Below are 19,971 nucleotides of genomic sequence, written 5' to 3'. Positions count from 1 at the left end.
TCGTGGACCATCCTCGATTTTATAGTATGTTCAATCTTTGGGCTCTATTTGGCGACTTGGTTGGTCAAGTCAAGGGGCCTGCGACAGAGCGACGGATTTTGCATCGCATGATCGAGACATCAGAAATTCAGTTATCTAAGTTTAAAGAAATATTTTACTGATAATCATTTGCGACAGATAAAGACAGTAGACAGAAGTTATTATAAAGACAGTTCATTTCATTTGAATAATTTTGTCAACTTCTCAGGGAGTGGAGGGGGCACGGTGCGTGACTCATTTTATTAAATTACATCACGTGGAAGTGTAGTGACTCTCATTCACATGTTGTGTAAAATCTCATGGTATTACCCGCTGAATCGATGACTGATGATCAGTAATTTTCGGGAAGATGGTTTCATGGAGAAAAATGATTATTAGCGGTGTCTGAGGAGTATCTTACAAGCAATTTTTGTATTTTTCGTTTCCGCAAAGTATGTTTCTTGAGAATTTGCCATAGTCTGTTATATGAATCGAAGATTTGTTTTGGCTGTCGATTAATATGCAGATATGTTTTGGCTATTGTTTGGCACTTAATTTTTGCTTAAAAAATCACTGGCTGATTCCTCAAAAATATACTGCAGTATTTTGTATGTATATGACAAGTATGCTAAATTGACAGGCAAGACTGCAACAAATTCTAAAAATTTTGAGAAGCCCGGCATCCGGCGGCGGGCAAAGTGGGCCAAAGCCAAAACCCCTATGCACCCAACTTGATTCGCGAAGAAAGCAGTTTTTCACTTTGATGCTTGCTGTAAGTGATGATCATTAATGCCTAAGGACAGGGATACGTAAGTTTCGGTACAGGTTTTGTGGACCCTAGCGTGATAACAGAAGGCAAATTCACAGATTATTGAGAAGCCCAATTTATGGCTCTTAAGCTGGCCAACTGATGAAGTATAACAAAACTCAAATCGATATGGAATATGGATCCCTCGGCGTGACCTTTGCTGTGTATTCCAATGTATCAGCCAGAGCTGAATATTCACCCTCTCAGTCGTACACTGATACTCATATTAAAGGTTCTCTTTCATGAAAATGTTGTGGAATATTAATTTGACTTTGATATATATCCATGCAGAATAGTATGGGCCCAGTGCTAATCTACAATGCTTTATTCTAGATTCCCGATACTAACAGATCGGGGCACTTTTTTAAGTGCTTCCTTTTCCATTTGAAAAAACCCAATTACGTTGCAGAACGTGGTGTTAAGGTCATTGAAGATTAAAAGTGAATTTCAAGTGAAGATGGTGGGTATTTTCAATGCAACCTGTTAAAGATTATGGAGAGAAGTTCCCCCACTACAAAAGTCAAAGTTACTCTTGGTTCTCGAAAAAAAGGGATTTTCAAAAATCATGACGATGTTTTGTAGCTTCCGTGTGCGTCAATGTACGTGAGAAAATGCTGAAAAATTTCCTCTCTTTAGGTGATGTTTATCATTACTGAAAGTAGGCACCGAATGGCGGAAAATCATGAATGCTACCTAGCTGGTTGGGCTTACCTATTTTGTTGTGAGCCCAATTGAGAGATTATACACTAGGCTCGTTAAAAATCTGAGAAATTTTTCGTTGCCGTCACGTAAAAGTTCGTAAAGAAGTGCACCGAAACACAATTCTCTGTTTTCGTGGGAATTTTGAATCAACACTCAGATTGAGTACCAAAAGCGAAAAATTGCTTAATTTTGTGAATCAGGTTGAACGCATAGAATTTTCAGCCTACTTCATTGGTCGAGGCTTTGTCAACAATTTGAGAATTTTTTGGTCGCCTTCCCGTAAGATTAATCAAAAAAAGTTTTGCTCGAACACGCAATTGTGTCTGGCTAATCAGCGTCGTAGGCACATAACAGACGATAGCAAATCGTAAAGAAAACATAATTTGCGGAATCGCAATGAACCAACATCTCCCCCCCCCCCCCCAAAAAAAAAAACCCCTGAGGCTCTCAAAAATGATGTTAAAACCATTCTTTTTCTGTGAGGTCCTCCGGAAAAGACATCAATTCAAGGGGAAAATTAGAAAATTTGAGTAAGTGAAAGATATTGCCGCTCCTCGGGCGGAAGGGCGTAACTCAATTTCCTCGTGAGCTGCGGTTCACATATAAGTTCATGCTTTCTGGGGCTCTTATAGAAACCGAGGTACACCCTAACGTCAAAGAAGCGACGCTATAAGCAACCAAAAAGTTGGTCAAAACAACAGTGGTGAGACATTGTAAATGGAGGTCATGCCTCTAAAGGACTTATCAATTGTCACTAGCCCAATATCAAAAAACAGCAACGGCAACGGTCTAGCCAGAGATTTGGAATTGGATGAAGATGGAGTTCCCAATCGACATCCTCTCATCAGTCATTAGGGGATGAAAGTAATGTGTGAACAATGTGAATGGCAACACGGCAGGCTCCTCGCCGATACCCTTCGCAGTTCGCACCGCGGCAAGGCTCCATTCAGCCTGCCTCGCTTCCCGTTCCCGGAATTGCTCCTTGCACCGGGGTAACTAAAGTATAAGCTCAAGGAAAATTTTTTGTTTCTCATTTTCTGGGATTAACTTTTCTCAATGTATTCGGATTCTGCATAAAATTTCAATCAAAGTGATATAAAAAAAAAATCCAAAAAGTCAATTATTCACCCAGAAGAAAAATGTTTGGTATTCTGAATATTTATAAGGAGAGCAAATCAATTAATTATCAGAACTAAAGCTGCCATTTTTTTTTGTCCTGCCACCACAACGCCTAAAGTGGATCCAAGTCTGGGAGACGATATGGCTTGAGGAAGTGAGTGTATTGTTGGGTTTGGAAAGGTACCAGCAGGGAGCTATTTTGGATTACCGGAGAGAGCAGTTAGTCCAAAAGTTGAATGTTATCAAGGAAATGGGCCTAGTGCTGTTTAAACGGAACATTTCATTTAATGAGCCCACCATTTTCGTAAAATTCGCAATGATGATCAGAAAGTCTATTATGTCTATGTATAGAAAAAATGAACCACGGTGAATAGAAATGGTTTACCAAAGGGTTTGTCATGTCGCAGTTTTTCAATTTTTCTCAGTTTCAAATGCAACTTTGACAGCTGGCCGAGTGTATTTCGTGATTATACTACGGTTTTAGGGGTGCACGTGTACCAGGAAATTGTTGAGCTATTTAATGTTGTTACCTCAGTGTTCCGCGGTTATCAACATCCATAATGTAGGAAGGAACCCAGTAGATGTTCAACGCTCCTGTGCGTGGGAAAAACACGGTTATTAATTCCGCATAGCACTTACGGCTTTCTTGCCTAAAACTAGCCGAATATGAAAATAAATAACACCCTATTATTATGAATTTGAAATAAAATCGGTCAATTTTCAATCATCCAAACAATTTCTTGGAGTCTTTCGGACGATTAGTGATATTTGAGAAAGAAAGGAGGCCTCTTTCAGTACAGTTTTCTGGTCAGACGCTTCTGAGCCCGTTCTATCAAAATTTCATGTTTGCAGTCACTATCTCTTCGCTATTAGGTACAGTAGAATACCAGAGGGTCCGCCTTTCGCCTGCTCTGCGGTCAAACGTACGGGGATTAGTGTCTAATATGTGAAGTATCGAGAAATCATGAAGAAACGTAATGCAACAAACAAATCGAAAGCACAATGGTATGCGGTTATGCGAAGAAGATTGAACAATTGGACTATATTTTACGATTTTTTTTTCTTTCTTTTTTCTCTTTTGGAACTAACATTTTAGGCTCTCGTCATATCCAAGTGAAAAGGGAAAAGTATAATTCCAATCCCTCTCCACATCAAAAAATTAATTAAAGTAACTCGATTTTCAGTCTTTTTTTTTTTCAAATTCATTTCCTTTACTCTCTTTGGATTGGAAATATCCGAGAATATCCTGTGTCCTAACTTCCTGAGGGCTTTTCAGTTAATAAAGAAAACTCATCACAAATAAAATGACGGTACATAAACTAACTGAGATCCCTTTTCCTTTCCCCATATCATAATCGATGAATATACTTATGTACGAAGTTGGGTTCAAACCAAACATGCAACTACTTTAACTCTGCGGAGTGCCGGGTTGCATACGCTTGATTTTGCGGGCGAAATCTAAAATCTGCCCAGGTTTTCGCGATAAAGTTGCAAATGAGGGAAGTTGCATTTATTCTTTACAACCTCCTCTTTTAACTAAATTAGGGAAAATTTAAAGAGGGTTATTCAAAATCGGCGATTTTACCCAACGCTTGGATTTTGCCCGGAGTTGGATATGTTGTTCCCTATCACAAGACACGCCTTTTTCCGGCATTGGCAAGTTCACCCGAAATTTTTCCCGCGCGCTACAGCGTTGCCAAGTTGAAAACAGGCACATTCCGTAAGTGGCATTAAAATTGAGCTATGAAGTTGCGGTTTTAACGAAAATTCTCCAAAAATTACGCACTTTTAAGAAATGACCATGTTTTTAATGTCGCATTAATTTTAACATGCATTATTGCCAAATTTCCGATTTTTAAATTCGACAAATGTTACATATCCGCAAATACCCAAAAAAGCTATCTTCAAATTTGAATAAAAAGTTGTTTAATCGATAGTTCGTTTGATTCCGCATCCATCGATATATTATAGCTCGCTGGGAAACTTTTGGTTTGCGAGATATCATCATTTTTGTGAACAGCTTTATGGAGCGACGACGCTTTTTGAGTCCGGGCGGATAGAAATTTTAGCCTCCAAAAACACCGGGTAGCATTAACTCCATGGTTTCCTATGTAATTTTTGGCGCTGAATCCGAATTTGACCATTTCATAAAAAAATTGTCACCAAGATGTTGCCAAATTTGGCAAAAATTGCTTAAAATCGGCCTTTTTGGCGGATTATAGGCTGTGACTTGCCAGGAGTTGATCAGACGACAAAATCGGTTATTTCCACAGTTTAAACTCGTTAAACTATCTACAAGCTGAGTCAAATTCTTTCTGCTCACGGTAAAATTAAACGCGCGACAAGCAGCAAACTGAAAAAAAGACACCAAAATTGGTGCTTTTTGCGGTTTTTGTCGTAAGTTTCTTGTTTTCCTATTAAGAGAATGTTTCTTGTTTATACTAATGAACAACATGAGCAGAATTTAATAAAATTGAACAATAAAATAAAATCGAACATATTCCAATGTTGCCAAGCTTAAACAAAATACTTTAATTTTCGCTGGTTTTTTCGATATTATTGTCCTATATTCTTTGTTCACCTCTTATTTTTAAATTTTATAAATGTATCTCTCTTGCAAAATAATACACTTCTGTAGAATAATTTATTTTTCAACTTAGATATATACTAATAACAAGGGTATTTAGTTCAGAGAGGAAAAATTCATAAAATAGTGAGTTTTATCGAATCGTGTCAATAAACCACATTTTGAAACGATAATAGAAAATTTTCTGCTAAAAATTAATGAATAAAATGTACTCCTCAGACTGACTTCATTAAAACAAGACAAGACGCATTGCAATATTGCCAAAATTACGTACAATCGTTGAATTTTGGCGGTATTTGACCGTTATTATTCATTACCCTATATTTAGTATACAATTTTATTTTATAATTCTGAGATAATGGAGTTTAATAGAAAAAAGTAACGACACCAAACTGAAGAAGACGCCCAGGAAAGGACAATAAGGGGCTTAAAAAGGAACAAGGGCGCTCCAAATTACTGAGGACCTGTGGGTGGACAAGGGACTATGGCGGTTAGGCGTCGCGGGGCCCGAGAGACCGCTGTTAAAGCGGCTCTTTATCTATATATGTAACGATACAATAGTTTGTCGTTACACTCGGCGTAATTCAGATTTTCCTAAGAAACATTCTCTTAAAAGGAAAACAAGAAACTTACGACAAAAACCGCAAAAAGCGCCAATTTTGGTGTCTTTTTTTCAGTTTGCTGCTTGTCGCGCGTTTAATTTTACCGTGAGCAGAAAGAATTTGACTCAGCTTGTAGATAGTTTAACGAGTTTAAACTGTGGAAATAACCGATTTTGTCGTCTGATCAACTCCTGGCAAGTCACAGGCTATAATCCGCCAAAAAGGCCGATTTTAAGCAATTTTTGCCAAATTTGGCAACATCTTGGTGACAATTTTTTTATGAAATGGTCAAATTCGGATTCAGCGCCAAAAATTACATAGGAAACCATGGAGTTAATGCTACCCGGTGTTTTTGGAGGCTAAAATTTCTATCCGCCCGGACTCAAAAAGCGTCGTCGCTCCATAAAGCTGTTCACAAAAATGATGATATCTCGCAAACCAAAAGTTTCCCAGCGAGCTATAATATATCGATGGATGCGGAATCAAACGAACTATCGATTAAACAACTTTTTATTCAAATTTGAAGATAGCTTTTTTGGGTATTTGCGGATATGTAACATTTGTCGAATTTAAAAATCGGAAATTTGGCAATAATGCATGTTAAAATTAATGCGACATTAAAAACATGGTCATTTCTTAAAAGTGCGTAATTTTTGGAGAATTTTCGTTAAAACCGCAACTTCATAGCTCAATTTTAATGCCACTTACGGAATGTGCCTGTTTTCAACTTGGCAACGCTGTAGCGCGCGGGAAAAATTTCGGGTGAACTTGCCAATGCCGGAAAAAGGCGTGTCTTGTGATAGGGAACAACATATCCAACTCCGGGCAAAATCCAAGCGTTGGGTAAAATCGCCGATTTTGAATAACCCTCTTTTTAGTTCTTTTACGTGTAAAAAAATCAGGTTATCTGGTATGGTCATATTTAACGAATGGCGGATGAAAGACTGCCTGAGGAGGTACTGAAATGGTTTCCTCTTGGAAGGAAACGTATAGGAGACGCCCAGCAAAATCTTGGATTGGTGGCAGTCAAAATGAAATTACGAGGATCTATTTACCAGATGACCTCTGTTCCGATAGACAAGGATGGCGATTAGGTGTAGCAAAGCGCCCGCCGGGAGCACTGTAAAAGCGACGGGTAAATAACATAAAAAAATACGTCATGATCATTGATCATTGATATTATGGTCGAATCAATTGAAAGCAATTTTTTGTAGATTGACTAATTAGAAATCAAAACATTTGTTTAAAAGAAAACAATGTAATGTTGTCTAATAATATTTAAGCAATTTTTTTTTTTTTTTTTTAAATTGAATGAGCCTCAAGATATTCAATATACGTTCCCTGCGGTAAACCCGTTTCACGGTCGTGAATTTTTATGACACATAATAATTGTAAGGAGCCTATTGTGTAAAATATATGAAAGAAATGAGCGAGCATAAACAGTTAAGGTTTGAGAGGGAATAGCGAAGTATAGAAAAAGTAGATGTTATTGCTCTCATGCATCATTTCAGTCGGACGGACGAAAATGAAACACGAGAGGACAAGGCCAAACCAGAGCCACCATCCCGTGCCTGGACAAGACTTTGAAATCGCGGAGGTTGAGCGAATTGTCGCCGACCGTTGAATCAACTCGAAATCACTGATTTAGAGCGAACTATCCGGCCGTGGATAGTTAACTCAAGATTTCACTTTCATCGGAGAAGAGACCGATCCGAGGTCCTGATTTTAACCGCATGCGTTTCACATCCCCTCGCGCCTCCGAAGGGGTTGACAGCGCGGTACGCGTTGAAGAAAGACGCAAAGAAAGCCGTCCAGATTTCAATACCGAGGGAATTCCTGGTACAGTTGCCTCTTGATACCTGAGGCCGAGGCAACTCGGATATGAGCTTTTGCGGTCTCTGGTTTCAGCGTAATGAGAGAGCCTTCTATCGGAGGATGGGAAACGCCGCGGATGTGAGAAACGCCCCCGAAGAAATACCATCGAGAGATGATGTAACGCGATTTTGGCGATCCATCTGGTCAGAGGCCAAGGAGCATAATAGCATAGCTCCTTGGATTGAGCAGGAAACAGTGCGTCATGCCCACATTACACATGAAGGTGAGGTTGAAATCACCAAGGAAGATGTGCGGAGAGCAACTTTGCATATTCATAACTGGAAGGCTCCCGGACCAGACAAAGTTCACAATTTCTGGCTGAAAAAGTTAACATGTGTGCATACGCAGCTCTCAAGAAGCATTCAAGATATTATTACTCATCCTGACAAAATGCCAATATTTCTGACTGAAGGAGTGACGTTTGCCAAACAAAAAGGAGGCGATTCGAAGGACCCATCTGAGTATAGACCGATTACATGTCTCTCCACGCTCTATAAAGTCATCACATCCATTGTAACCCGATTAATTGGGAGACATGTAGCCAAGTGGAAAATTTTGTGTGAAGAGCAGAAAGAGTGTCGCAAGGGAAGAAGCTTCGGGTGCAAAGAGCTGTTAATAATTGATTCGGTTGTGCTCAAGCAGGCTGTAAAGGAACATCGTAACTTACATGTGGGTTACATCGACTACAAGAAAGCTTTTGATTCGATTCCGCACAGCTGGCTAATTCACGTTTTAAATATCTACCGAGTCCATCCTGTCATTGTTCATTTCCTGAAGAGCATTTTGGCATCTTGGCGCACCAGAATCATAATTCAAGGATCGGCGAGTGAATTGGAAACTGAGGTCATCCACATCCTGCGAGGTATTTTTCAAGGTGACAGTCTTAGTTGCATTGTGGTTCTGTTTAGGCCTCAATCCCCTCTCAAATTGCATTCGAGAGATGAAGGTAGGGCTCCCTGTACGTCGGAACAGACAAGTACTCCACGTCATCAACCACCTAGCCTACTTGGATGATATGAAGATCTATGCATCCCAAAGAGACCAGTTGCATCAACTTTTCAAGGTAATTGAAGAGGTCAGCGATGATATTAGCATGATGGTTGGAGTACCTAAATGCGCGACGCTCCATATAGAAAACGGCGTCATAGTGCGGGAGGATGGTTTTGTGACCAATTCTGGTGACGTCATCAACAGCTTGACAATGGAAGATGCTTATAAATACCTCGGAATGTGGCAGAATTCTTCCATCCAGAAGGTGAGAGTCCAAGAGCACCTGGTTAACACCTTCGCTGATCGGCTGAGTGCGACACTTAAGACCTCTCTAAACTCGAAACATACGACCAAGGCAATCAACACCTTCGCCATTCCTGCGTTAGCCTACTCAGTTGGCGTTGTCCCGTGGTCTGACACGGAGCTTGAGGGGCTTAATAGGAAAGTCAGAACCTTGATGACCAAGTGGAATAAGCATCACCCAAGAGCCACGAAGGAGAGAATACACATCCCCCGCAAACAGGGAGGAAGAGGTATCCTTGATGTGAAGGAGGTCTGCCACAGCCAAGTCCGTAACCTGCGAAATTACTTCCTCAGTAGAAACGACAGCCCTTTGCACGCTGCAGTAAATGCCATAGACAAATCCTACACGCCTTTGCGCCTCGCTTTTCACGATCTGAATAAAGAACAACTCTCAGACCCAGTTGCTGGCCAGTTAGAAGCATGGGCCTCCAAGCCACTGCATGGACGCTTTTATCATTCAGTTGCGCAGGGTCATGTTAGTGAAGAAAAGTCTTTCTTGTGGTTATCGAAAGGGCAGCTATATCCAGAGACGGAAGGATTTGTTCTAGCAATACAGGACCAAGTGATCAGTACCAGGAATTACAAGAGGTATATACTGAAGGAGAAGATCGAGAGCGATAAGTGTAGGAAGTGTAACGCTGCATCCGAGACAATAGATCACATCACATCTGGTTGCGCATTGCTTGTAGGGAAGGAATGTACCGAGCGGCATAACAACATGGCTAAAATTATACATCTAGCGCTGGCCAAGGATCGAGAACTATGTGATACTGCTAAACCCTACTACAAATATTGCCCAGCCACAGTCCTGGAGAATCAGCGCTTCCGGCTTTATTGGGATAACCCGATCTTATCCGATAAAACCATCATGGCAAACAGGCCGGACATAGTGCTTGTTGATAAGCGAGATCGCACCGCTTACATCATTGATATTAGCATCCCTAATAATCATAACTTGGAGCTGAAGTATCAAGAAAAGATGGTAAAATATCTGCCTTTGGCTGCAGAAATGAAGCGATTATGGAACCCGAACATTGTTTGCATCAAGCCTATTATAATGTCAGTAACGGGGATAGTTCCAAGAAGTTTAGTTCAGCATCTTCAAGACCTTGGAATAGATAGTTACCTGCTTCATCCAATGCAGAAGTCCGTCGTCATAAGCACGTCAAGTATTGTCAGGTCGTTTCTCAATATCGAGTAATTTTTTGATTTCACTTAAAATTAATTTTTTTTTTAAATGTTTTAATTTTACTTTAAAATAACATTTACTTTTTATTCAAGCAAGATAGTATGTGTTACTGACTTTGGCCTGTGGCCCGTCAGTATTACTTGTACCGGAAGTGCTCCCTCTTCCGAGTTACAAAAAAAAAAAAAAATTAAAAAAGAAATAAAAAATCATATTAACAATAATAATTAACACTCAAGTTCCGCATCAACTTCGAAGCCTCACAACTCAACTCCTAATCGTTTCCTCAAAACGAACTTGCGCTTGTTTTAAACCCCAAATCCTCTACTTACATCTCGTATTGTTTATGTTTTGCTCCGTGTGAACCGAACGATTCCAAATCTCGAAACACAGAAATTTACAAAAAGTGGACCTTGTTTGAGTCCTCTTGAAGTAGTCACAGCCGATCAATTATTAACGTCACATGTACATTTTGCCCCCTATTTGTTTTTCTTTAAATTTTGACACCGTGATCATCTCTCTACAAAAAGCCGTTGAGAGGCTATGTTACTTTTAAGTTTATGACGCTGACCCCTCCTCTCTTTTTCTTTTGAGGGCTAGACATGAAATAAGACCAGTTTGGAGTGTCTGGAAAGACCGGCTTTCATCCTTGAGCAAATACTCCAGTTTAAGCCGATCCGGTCGAAAAATAGTTGGCACCTTTTATTTAATGCATACTTATGCATCCGAGCTTATTCAAAAGTCACCTTGGTGTGTTCTGGAGGGGCAAGTACTCTGTTATTCCTAGTTACGCAGTCTATCAACTTCTCCAACTTTTTCAATTAGCCGAGAATTCAGCTCTCAGCAATCTTTGACAGTTGAATGTAATGCAATGCAGTGAAAAGTATAGTTTTCACCTGTTTATATCGCTCTTCAATGTTTAAAAAATAATTTTAATATTAAAGGAAGCATATTGCATTGTATACAAATTCTCGTATTAACGAATATAGCTCATTCATTTTTGTGAGACTTTTGTGGAAATATTCCATTGAAAACATGAATTCATGGTTGACAATACCCAGAGAAGTATCATAGTTGCCTGCAAAAGAATTAAAAACGATGAATTTCCTATCATATGCAATGTTGTCGGTAATTTTCACAGGATGCTGAAGCAGCCAGAGTTAGAGAAGAAAGACTTAAAGCCTATGCCGCTAAAAAATCAAACAAACCAGCTTTAATCGCTAAATCTAGTATTGTTCTTGATGTGAAACCCTGGGATGATGAAACGGACATGAAAGAAATGGAAGCTAAAGTTAGGTCTATCACCAAAGACGGTCTTGTATGGGGAGCTGGTAAGTGTGATGATGCTATCTTGTTGCTATTTTATCGTTCCTCGTACTTGAAGACTACCTGAATCCTTAGTATCCAAATTACCATGTAAATTACTAATCAAGAAACGTAAAAGATACGAGGTCTGTTAGATTAGAAACCGGATTTTGGTCATAAGTAGCCCACAACGCGTCCGAATTAGGTTTTCTTGAGCTTTCCTGATAGCTGGAAATATACTTAAGAACGCTACGCTCACAGATTTTTATTATTTTGATCAGTGTTTAATCTGTGTCATCTTGAATACGAGTAAGTCAGGTACGTTTTGCGATTTTCATCATGTGATCACTGATAGAGCAAAGATTCAACATTAAATTTTGTTTTAAACTCGGTATACCTGTACCGAAACTTTTGGTACATGCTAAGTAAAGTTTATCATGATCATTGTATGAGATGTTCCCACTGTTTTGAATGGGTTAAACTATTCAAAACTGGTCAGGGGTTCGTCAAAGATGAGGAGCATGGGAATCGACCCTCAACGGCAACTGACATTTGTCACGTGGAAGAAGTGCGGGCAAAAGTGCTCGAAAGTGGTCGTTTCGAGCTTGTTGAACAGAGTAATATATCTGAACGCTCTGTACATACAATTTTGATAGAATATGTAGACACGCATCGAGTTTCAGGTACTCTTGCCCCTTGATAGTTGTCCGTTGAACGAAAATCCAACCAAATGTTAATTTCCCTTTAGCTGCTTGAACGTTCTAACAATGATCCTACATTTTTGGATAGGGTAATTTTCGGTGACAATACTTTAGTGTACGGCTATGATATGGAGATGAAACTCCAATCGTCCTTGTGGGTTGAAAAATATCGTGCAAGACCGAAAAAAGAGAGTCAAGTTCGGTCAAACATAAAAATCGCAAAACACCCTTGAGGTTCCCTTACTTCAAGCCACATACCAACGAAGCTAATTAGGATTTTTCAAGTTTGTGAACGTTAGCGTTCTTAAATATATTTTCAGCTATCAGAAAAGCTCAAGAAAACGTAATTTGGACGCATTGTGGGCTAGTTATGACCAAAATTTGGTTTCTAATCTAACAGACCTCCTATGTATCCGAATGTGTAAGAAGTACAATTGAAGTAGCGAAAAGTTCGTATCAAATACGGTATCCAAATATCAAACAAACTGGCTATTTTTATTGTTTCTTATTGCCAGATACCTACTCAAATACACTTTCAATATGAGCCAGATACATCTATTTGCCATCTAGATGCCGTATTTGATGCGTATCTGAGAGCTCACTTCACTTACGTATGAGTGGTGGCGAAGCACAAAAAGTAACTGAGGTTTAGTTAATTTTTCAAGTAGCTAATGTATTTTTATAGAAAATGATGTCAACAAACGGTTTTCTATCATATTGGGAAGAACGTGAGAATGCCCCAATTTACTTTTCCCAAGCGCGGTCGGAAGTGGTGAGTCGAAAACGTAAATTGGGACGTTTTTCACGATGCTGCATCTTCTTTGTTCTTCGAGAAAACCTAACGTTATCATCATTATTATTATTTATCCTCTATTAACTTAATATTTACATTAAGGTACAAATCAGATACACCTTATCGCGGGCCTAAACGGAAGGCCTTAGCAGTAAAGGGTGAAGGAGGAGGAAGAACGTTTAGTGGGAGAGGCAGTATATCTAACCTACATAGGTTGTCCAAAAAGTAATGCAACAATAAATTTCTAGAGCGAACGGAAAAAGCTAAAAAAAATCAGTGTACATATTCGTGTCGCTGAGTAAAAACTGATAAAATGAGACCTTGTTGAGCTGTTCGGGTCCCAAATTCACCGAGACATGACGTTTTCCCGCGGCATGTTGAGAGACGCTGCAGGATTTTAGGGGTACTTTTTAAGAAGAAAGAACGATTCAGCAACAAATACTGCTTCTGTCTAAACAATAGTCCTGTTACACTTTTTCCATAATCTACAGGGTGTCCCAAAAATCCGTACCCCCCCCCCCCCCCCCTCGTAACTTTTACACGGTTAGAGATAGAAAAACGAAACTTTCGGAATGTTTCTATCTTAAAGGGGTCCATCTTCTAATGGGGGTCAAAATTTTTGTTCCCCCCTCAGGGGGGCCGCGGGGGGCCCCCAACTTTTTTTTTCAAGTAGTAACCCCTATCTTGTGATACATCATTAGAAAGAGCATATAAAACTAAGAATTTTGGCGCAAACCGCAAATTAATATCCTAATTTTTGGCCGAGTTATGATAGGTCAAAGGTCAAATTTGACCTATTTTCAAAAAATTATATCTCCGGTTCAAATTATCGTGAAGAAAAAAACTAAACGGGAAAATTTACTAAATTGGAAGCACTTTCAAATAAAAATCACAGAAATTACTTCAAACTAATTTCAAGGGGGTTTCGGACCCCCAAATACGTCATTCTGAAGGTCATACGATATTCTCGCGGAATGAGCCAATTTCCCGTTACTTTTCCTCAACATTATCTGAGTAAGTTCAAAATTAGTTCAACATTGCGTTTTCAAGACCCCAAATTTCGTGCCAAGTTCAAAAAACGAAATTTAAGGTTATTCAATTCTACCATTTAAATTTCATTTTTTTTAAAACTTCGTTCGAAAGGGGACTTAAAAACGCAATGTTGAACTAATTTTGAACTTACTCAGATAATGTTGAGGAAAAGTAACGGGAAATTGGCTCATTCCGCGAGAATATCGTATGACCTTTAAAATGACGTATTTGGGGGTCCGAAACCCCCTTGAAATTAGTTTGAAGTAATTTCTGTGATTTTTACCCGAAAGTTCTTACAATTTAGTAAATTTTCCCGTTTTGTTTTTTTCTTCACGATAATTTGAACCGGAGATATAATTTTTTGAAAATAGGTCAAATTTGACCTTTGACCTATCATAACTCGGTCAAAAATTAGGATAATAATCTGCGGTTTGCGCCAAAATTCTTAGTTTTTTATGCTCTTTCTAATGATGTATCACAAGATAGGGGTTACTGTTTGAAAAAAAAAGTTGGGGGCCCCCGCGGCCCCCCTGAGGGGGGAACAAAAATTTTGACCCCCATTAGAAGATGGACCCCTTTAAGATAGAAACATTCCGAAAGTTTCGTTTTTCTATCTCTAACCGTTCAAAAGTTACGAGGGGGGGGGGGGGGGGGGGTTCGGACTTTTGGGACACCCTGTATATTGTACAGCTACAAGCAAAATCTTGGAAGCACTATTTCTGACGAACTGCTGGACCGACAAGGATGATCTTTACATGTATGTCATCTGTAGTAGATGTGGATGTGCAAAAAATTATGAGACCCCGAACTTTCAATGTTGTAGAGCTTTTAAAGCTCTATTCACTTAAGTCCAATGCTAATAGCGTGAGCGATATGTCGTTTCCGCTAGAAACGTCAAGGTGTGGGATTCTACCTGAGTTACTCGAATAAACAATAATACAGCTCGTGAGGGGCTCCTCATTTGAAGAGTTGAGGATCGGTGCATCGCTCAGGGTCCAAGGTATGAGGTTTAACTCAATTTTTCTTGCATTCTTTCGGCTTCGATTTGTGGCATTGGTCAATTTACTTGATTGCTAAATTTTTATTAATATTTACAGCAGATAAACAGCAGATACAAAGTGAGAAGGCAGGCTCTGCGTCGCGTCGGGACGGACCAAATATTATTAACTCTTAACGGTCGAAATCCGATTTTTTTTTTTTTAAATTAAGTATTTAAAAGTAACATAATAAATGGAAAGAGCCATGCACAAAGTGGCCCATTTTTGGGCCTTCGAAATTGGGGTCGAAGTGAGGTTTTTTTTCATCCCTAGGGTGACTCTTTACACTTACTAAAATTTCAGATTGAGTATACGCACCATTTTCGAGTTATGGGGGGGCAAAGTCCCCGATTTTCACCCATTTTTGCAGGTGTTTTAATATCGAACATCGGCTGTTACGAGGTACTAGATCTAGATATTGAAGCGCGGTTTTCGGTAATTTGTTCAGCTATTCCTGTGGTATTTTTCCACATCTTTCACAAAGCCCCAAATGGTTTTTCGGGGGGCCGGGAGGGAGGGCTTTATTCATACTACCATGACCGTTAGCGCATCTTACTGACTTTACTTTGTTCTCTTCTCTCCACGCCGTGGTCATGATGGTATTTTCCGTTGAGGATTTTTCTTCTTCTTTACATTTTACCAATTTTAATATCCTCCCTCCCTTTTCCCCTTTTTACCCCCTCCCCCGCAATCCAAACACTTCCTCTCAAGTGCTTCATCCTGTAAGGCAGATATGACAGGGTCATATGTGGGGGATTATTTTTCTTTCTTCACGATTGATAAAATTTGACCCTACTTACTTCTCCCTTACAGGGGTAAGGGCCCCCCCCCCACCTGCCCGCTCCACTTTACTTGAAGTAGTTTGCTCCCTCCGCAGCAGAAATGACGATATTTCTGGCAAATAATTTTTTACTTATGTTTAGGTACTGAAATACTGAATACATGGGAGCCACCCTCCTACTCTTCTCGTTCTCTTCCCCTCTTATTTGTCCCTCTTTTGCCTCGTTCTCTTTACTTTTCACTTTTCTTCTACTTTTTAATCTTTTTTTGTGGGAGTAATATAGTTATGCGAAGAGAAAGCGGAAGAGAATGTACCTTGGAAAGAATAAATTAGACATAGAAGTGGAAAGGGAAACAAGAAAAATATGAATAAGAAAAAATTCCTCACAGGAAACATCGTCATTTCTGCTGCGGAGGGAGCAAACTACTTCAAGTAAAGTGGAGCGGGCTTGTGGGGGGGGGGGGATAATACAGGGGTAAGGGGGGCCCTTACCCCTGTAAGGGAGAAGTAAGTAGGGTCAAATTTTATCAATCGTGAAGAAAGAAAAATAATCCCCCACATATGACCCTGTCATATCTGCCTTACAGGATGAAGCACTTGAGAGGAAGTGTTTGGATTGCGGGGGAGGGGGTAAAAAGGGGAAAAGGGAGGGAGGATATTAAAATTGGTACAATGTAAAGAAGAAGAAAAATTCTCAACGGAAAATACCATCATGACCGCGGCGTGGAGAGAAGAGAACAAAGTAAAGTCAGTAAGATGCGCTAACGGTCATGGTAGTATGAATAAAGCCCTCCCTCCCCGCCCCCCGAAAAACCATTTGGGGCTTTATGAAAGATGTGGAAAAATACTACAGGAATAGCTGAACAAATTACCGAAAACCGCGCTTCAATATCTAGATCTAGTACCTCGTAACAGCCGATGTTCGACATTAAAACACCTGCAAAAATGGGTGAAAATCGGGGACTTTGCCCCCCCATAACTCGAAAATGGTGCGTATACTCAATCTGAAATTTTAGTAAGTGTAAAGAGTCACCCTAGGGATGAAAAAAAACCTCACTTCGACCCCAATTTCGAAGGCCCAAAAATGGGCCGTTTTTGGCCCTTTTTGTGCATGGCTCTTTCTCCAGTAAGTGGACTGTGAGGTTATGTACATCCAGCTATTCCTCATCATTTACAAATCTGTGTGTTACGTCAAAAATTTTGAAATCGATGCAGTTCGAACACAAAATGGTGTTTTAAAATGGAAGAACATTTTTGCCTATACATATGCGTATAGGGCCTGCGGGCCTGAGGGCGCGAGGCGCCCTCCCGGGGGTTGGGCCGCGTAGCGGTCAGGGAGCAGGGCCCCCTAGTATCATTTTAAGACAATCAACGCAGAAAACAATAGTGGATGACGTAATTTTGTTTTTTTTAAACGTTTCGTTTGCACTCAACCTCGCGAAAAGGATGAGCAATATTAACCACGTGACAGACCAGCCGACTCAGTTGCAATTTTTCTCTCACACGTATATGTGGCAACCGCCTCGGCAAGCAGTGTTACCAAATCCTCCCTGCATGTTACCAATTTTATCTCGAAGTGTATTTCGTAAAAGATCAAAGGTAATGTTGACAAAGGTAATGTTGACTGTTTGTTTTTTTTTAATACTTTTTGCATCGTGCTGCGATAAGAACCCCTAAAAAAATACAGGAGGCGGTGTCTCAATATGCCGCGGGAAAAACGTCATATCTCTGTCAAATTTTGACCAAAACAGCTTAACAAGGTCTCATTTTATCGGTCACGAATATGTACCCTGATTTTTTTTTAGCGTTTTCCGTTCACTCTAAAAGTCGATCGCTGCATTACTTTTTGGACAACCTATGTACGTATACTTTTTTGATATTTACACGCTTCCGAGTGGTAGCGGTGTGGGACTAATAACGCAGGTGGTTGGAGACGTTGCTTCTTTCATCGGTGAATTATTACATGTACTTCGAGAGAAATAAAAAGATGAGAAATTAACATAGAAAAAAACTAAAACTATTACGAAATTTCTTCTGAATTACACTGCTCTAAACTTACTCAATGGGCGCAATTATAATTACATGATACAAACTACGATAATATGGTATCTATCTCCATATAAATATACATGTCGCACTCAAGTCAGCACTTTTCTGAGGATTTCCGCTGTGCCCAATATTGCTTTTTTCTGGATGCTTGCCATGAAGATCATTCCAGAGATTCCCTTAAGGAAGCCTGTCGATGCATCGGCCAGAAGATTGGAAACGTCGAATTTGAACTTAGACCCAAAGTCGACGGTTGATCATATTCCATCAGGTTACGTGTCTAGGTGTCTCTCACATCATATTCGAAGCTCAAGACCCGTCATCTTTAGTCCCAAGTCGAAATCCGACATGGAACTGTGGAAAACGCTAATTTGGGCTAATTTTAAAGCTAATTTGGGCTCCGAAGCCATGTTTAGGCCCCTTTTTTGCAGTCAAATAATGTGTGTCCGGCAAAACTCGACTATTTCTATTAAGTATGCATTGTCAACTGCGAAATATCCCAAAAATGATTCGATTCCGTGGAGGGGCCGCTTTCGCCCCGAATCGCAACCCCTCTTTTACCTTTAAATTCAGCTTTCTTAATTTTAATGTATTTCCTCCATTTAGGTTATGTATCAAGATCAAGATACAATCCTAAATATTTTGACCCATCGGAGAGAAATACACATAAGCGTCCGACAAAAAACGATCAAAATAAATAATTATCAGACTATAGATACATTTACCTAAAAAAAAATTTAAAAAATAAATTGAATACCGTTACCGCCACTTATTATCAATTTCACTCATCAACTCAGAACATATATTTCATTTGTGATTTTAATAATTGATATTAATGTGTGAACTCCCTATTGATAATCTCCTGATTTGCTGAAGATTAATATTTTTTTTTCTAACTTGATGCCTTTGTCCTTATCCATTTCCAGCAAAATTAGTTCCTGTAGGGTATGGAATCAACAAACTTCAAATAATGTGTGTTGTGGAAGACGACAAGATCTCAATTGAAGAACTTAGTGAAGAAATCCAAGAATTTGAGGACTTTGTGCAGTCTGTTGATATCGCTGCCTTCAACAAAATCTAGTGTTATTTTTTATCCAATGTACATTTTATTTTATTTTCTATGTAAATCAATCCATCAACCATTAAATTCCCAGCTTGTTACATTTTCTGCAATAAAGAACTAATTTTTACATTTTGTCATTTTTTGGAGAATAAAAGATCATAACGAGCACGGGAGAGTTTATAAATTACGTAAGGCTCTAGGAGGGAGAGAGAGTGTGAGCCTGCGTTATGAAGGGAAGTTCGTGTGATGTGTGAACCTACGTAACTAAGTAAGGGGGGAGGTGTCAGCGTTACGCAACCCTATTTATTCAAGCAAAACTCACCAAATCGTACGAAAAGTCGCCGCAGTAACATCAATCAATAAAATGCATTTTTCATCCTCTTTTTTCTTGACGGTATTGTCACAATATCATATAAAATGCTTCAAATGGTAACCTGTCGTTCAACGATTTCTCAAATTCTTCGGGACTCGAAAAGCCGCGGGGCATGTTAGCGTTACGTAATTATTGAAGGGGTTCCGTTAAAAAAATGTTTTACAAGTGTGGGAGGGAAGTTTAAAATGCCGGAAAATTGCCTTACGAAAATAGATGCTCCCCAAGATGCGGTGTCAGAGAAATGTTAGAATTTTTCTTCTTCTGTTTTGATCCTCTTACACGACATCCAGTCATTCTACTCTAATCAAAATTGCCTCAGTAGGTACTTATTTACGCGAGTCTGCTTTTTTTAATTCAACCCTTGTTTGCATTCGTGGTAAATGATATTGAGTATCCATTGAAAAAAGAAAAATAATACATAATGAAATAAATCAATAAGTTTGACAAAATCTGCAGCGCTTAAAGTGTCCGATCTCCAGCACGCAGCAAACATGAGGCAAATCTCGGGAGGTGGGGCAATGGCTCGGATGCGCCACTCACAAAATCACGTGTTGATGCTTGATTTCTGCTGATAAGCTAAAAGTAATAAAATCCTCCTAAACAGCAACTTTCTACGTTGAATATTCATCGAAATATCGCTCTTTGAAAAA

The 19,971-nt window shown here is 39.4% G+C and overlaps 1 protein-coding gene across 2 annotated transcripts in view; it reads left to right on the top strand.

The window, feature by feature from the left end:
- The window catches only part of eEF1beta (elongation factor 1-beta), a 52,244-nt gene extending 33,169 nt beyond the window's left edge, over nt 1-19,075 (top strand). For both annotated transcript variants that reach the window (XM_072297194.1, XM_072297195.1), the window contains exons 3-4: nt 11,332-11,521; nt 18,812-19,075. In XM_072297194.1, coding sequence (XP_072153295.1) covers nt 11,332-11,521; nt 18,812-18,966 — 345 coding nt within the window. In that variant the 3' untranslated portion in view covers nt 18,967-19,075. The remainder of the gene's footprint in view (nt 1-11,331; nt 11,522-18,811) is intronic.
- Nucleotides 19,076-19,971: the final 896 nt, after the last annotated feature.

This window comes from Bemisia tabaci, chromosome 2, assembly GCF_918797505.1.
Source record: "Bemisia tabaci chromosome 2, PGI_BMITA_v3".
Taxonomy (NCBI): Eukaryota; Metazoa; Arthropoda; class Insecta; order Hemiptera; family Aleyrodidae; genus Bemisia; species Bemisia tabaci.
Note: the sequence above shows the minus strand (reverse complement) of the source record. Positions and strands in the feature narration are given on the sequence as shown.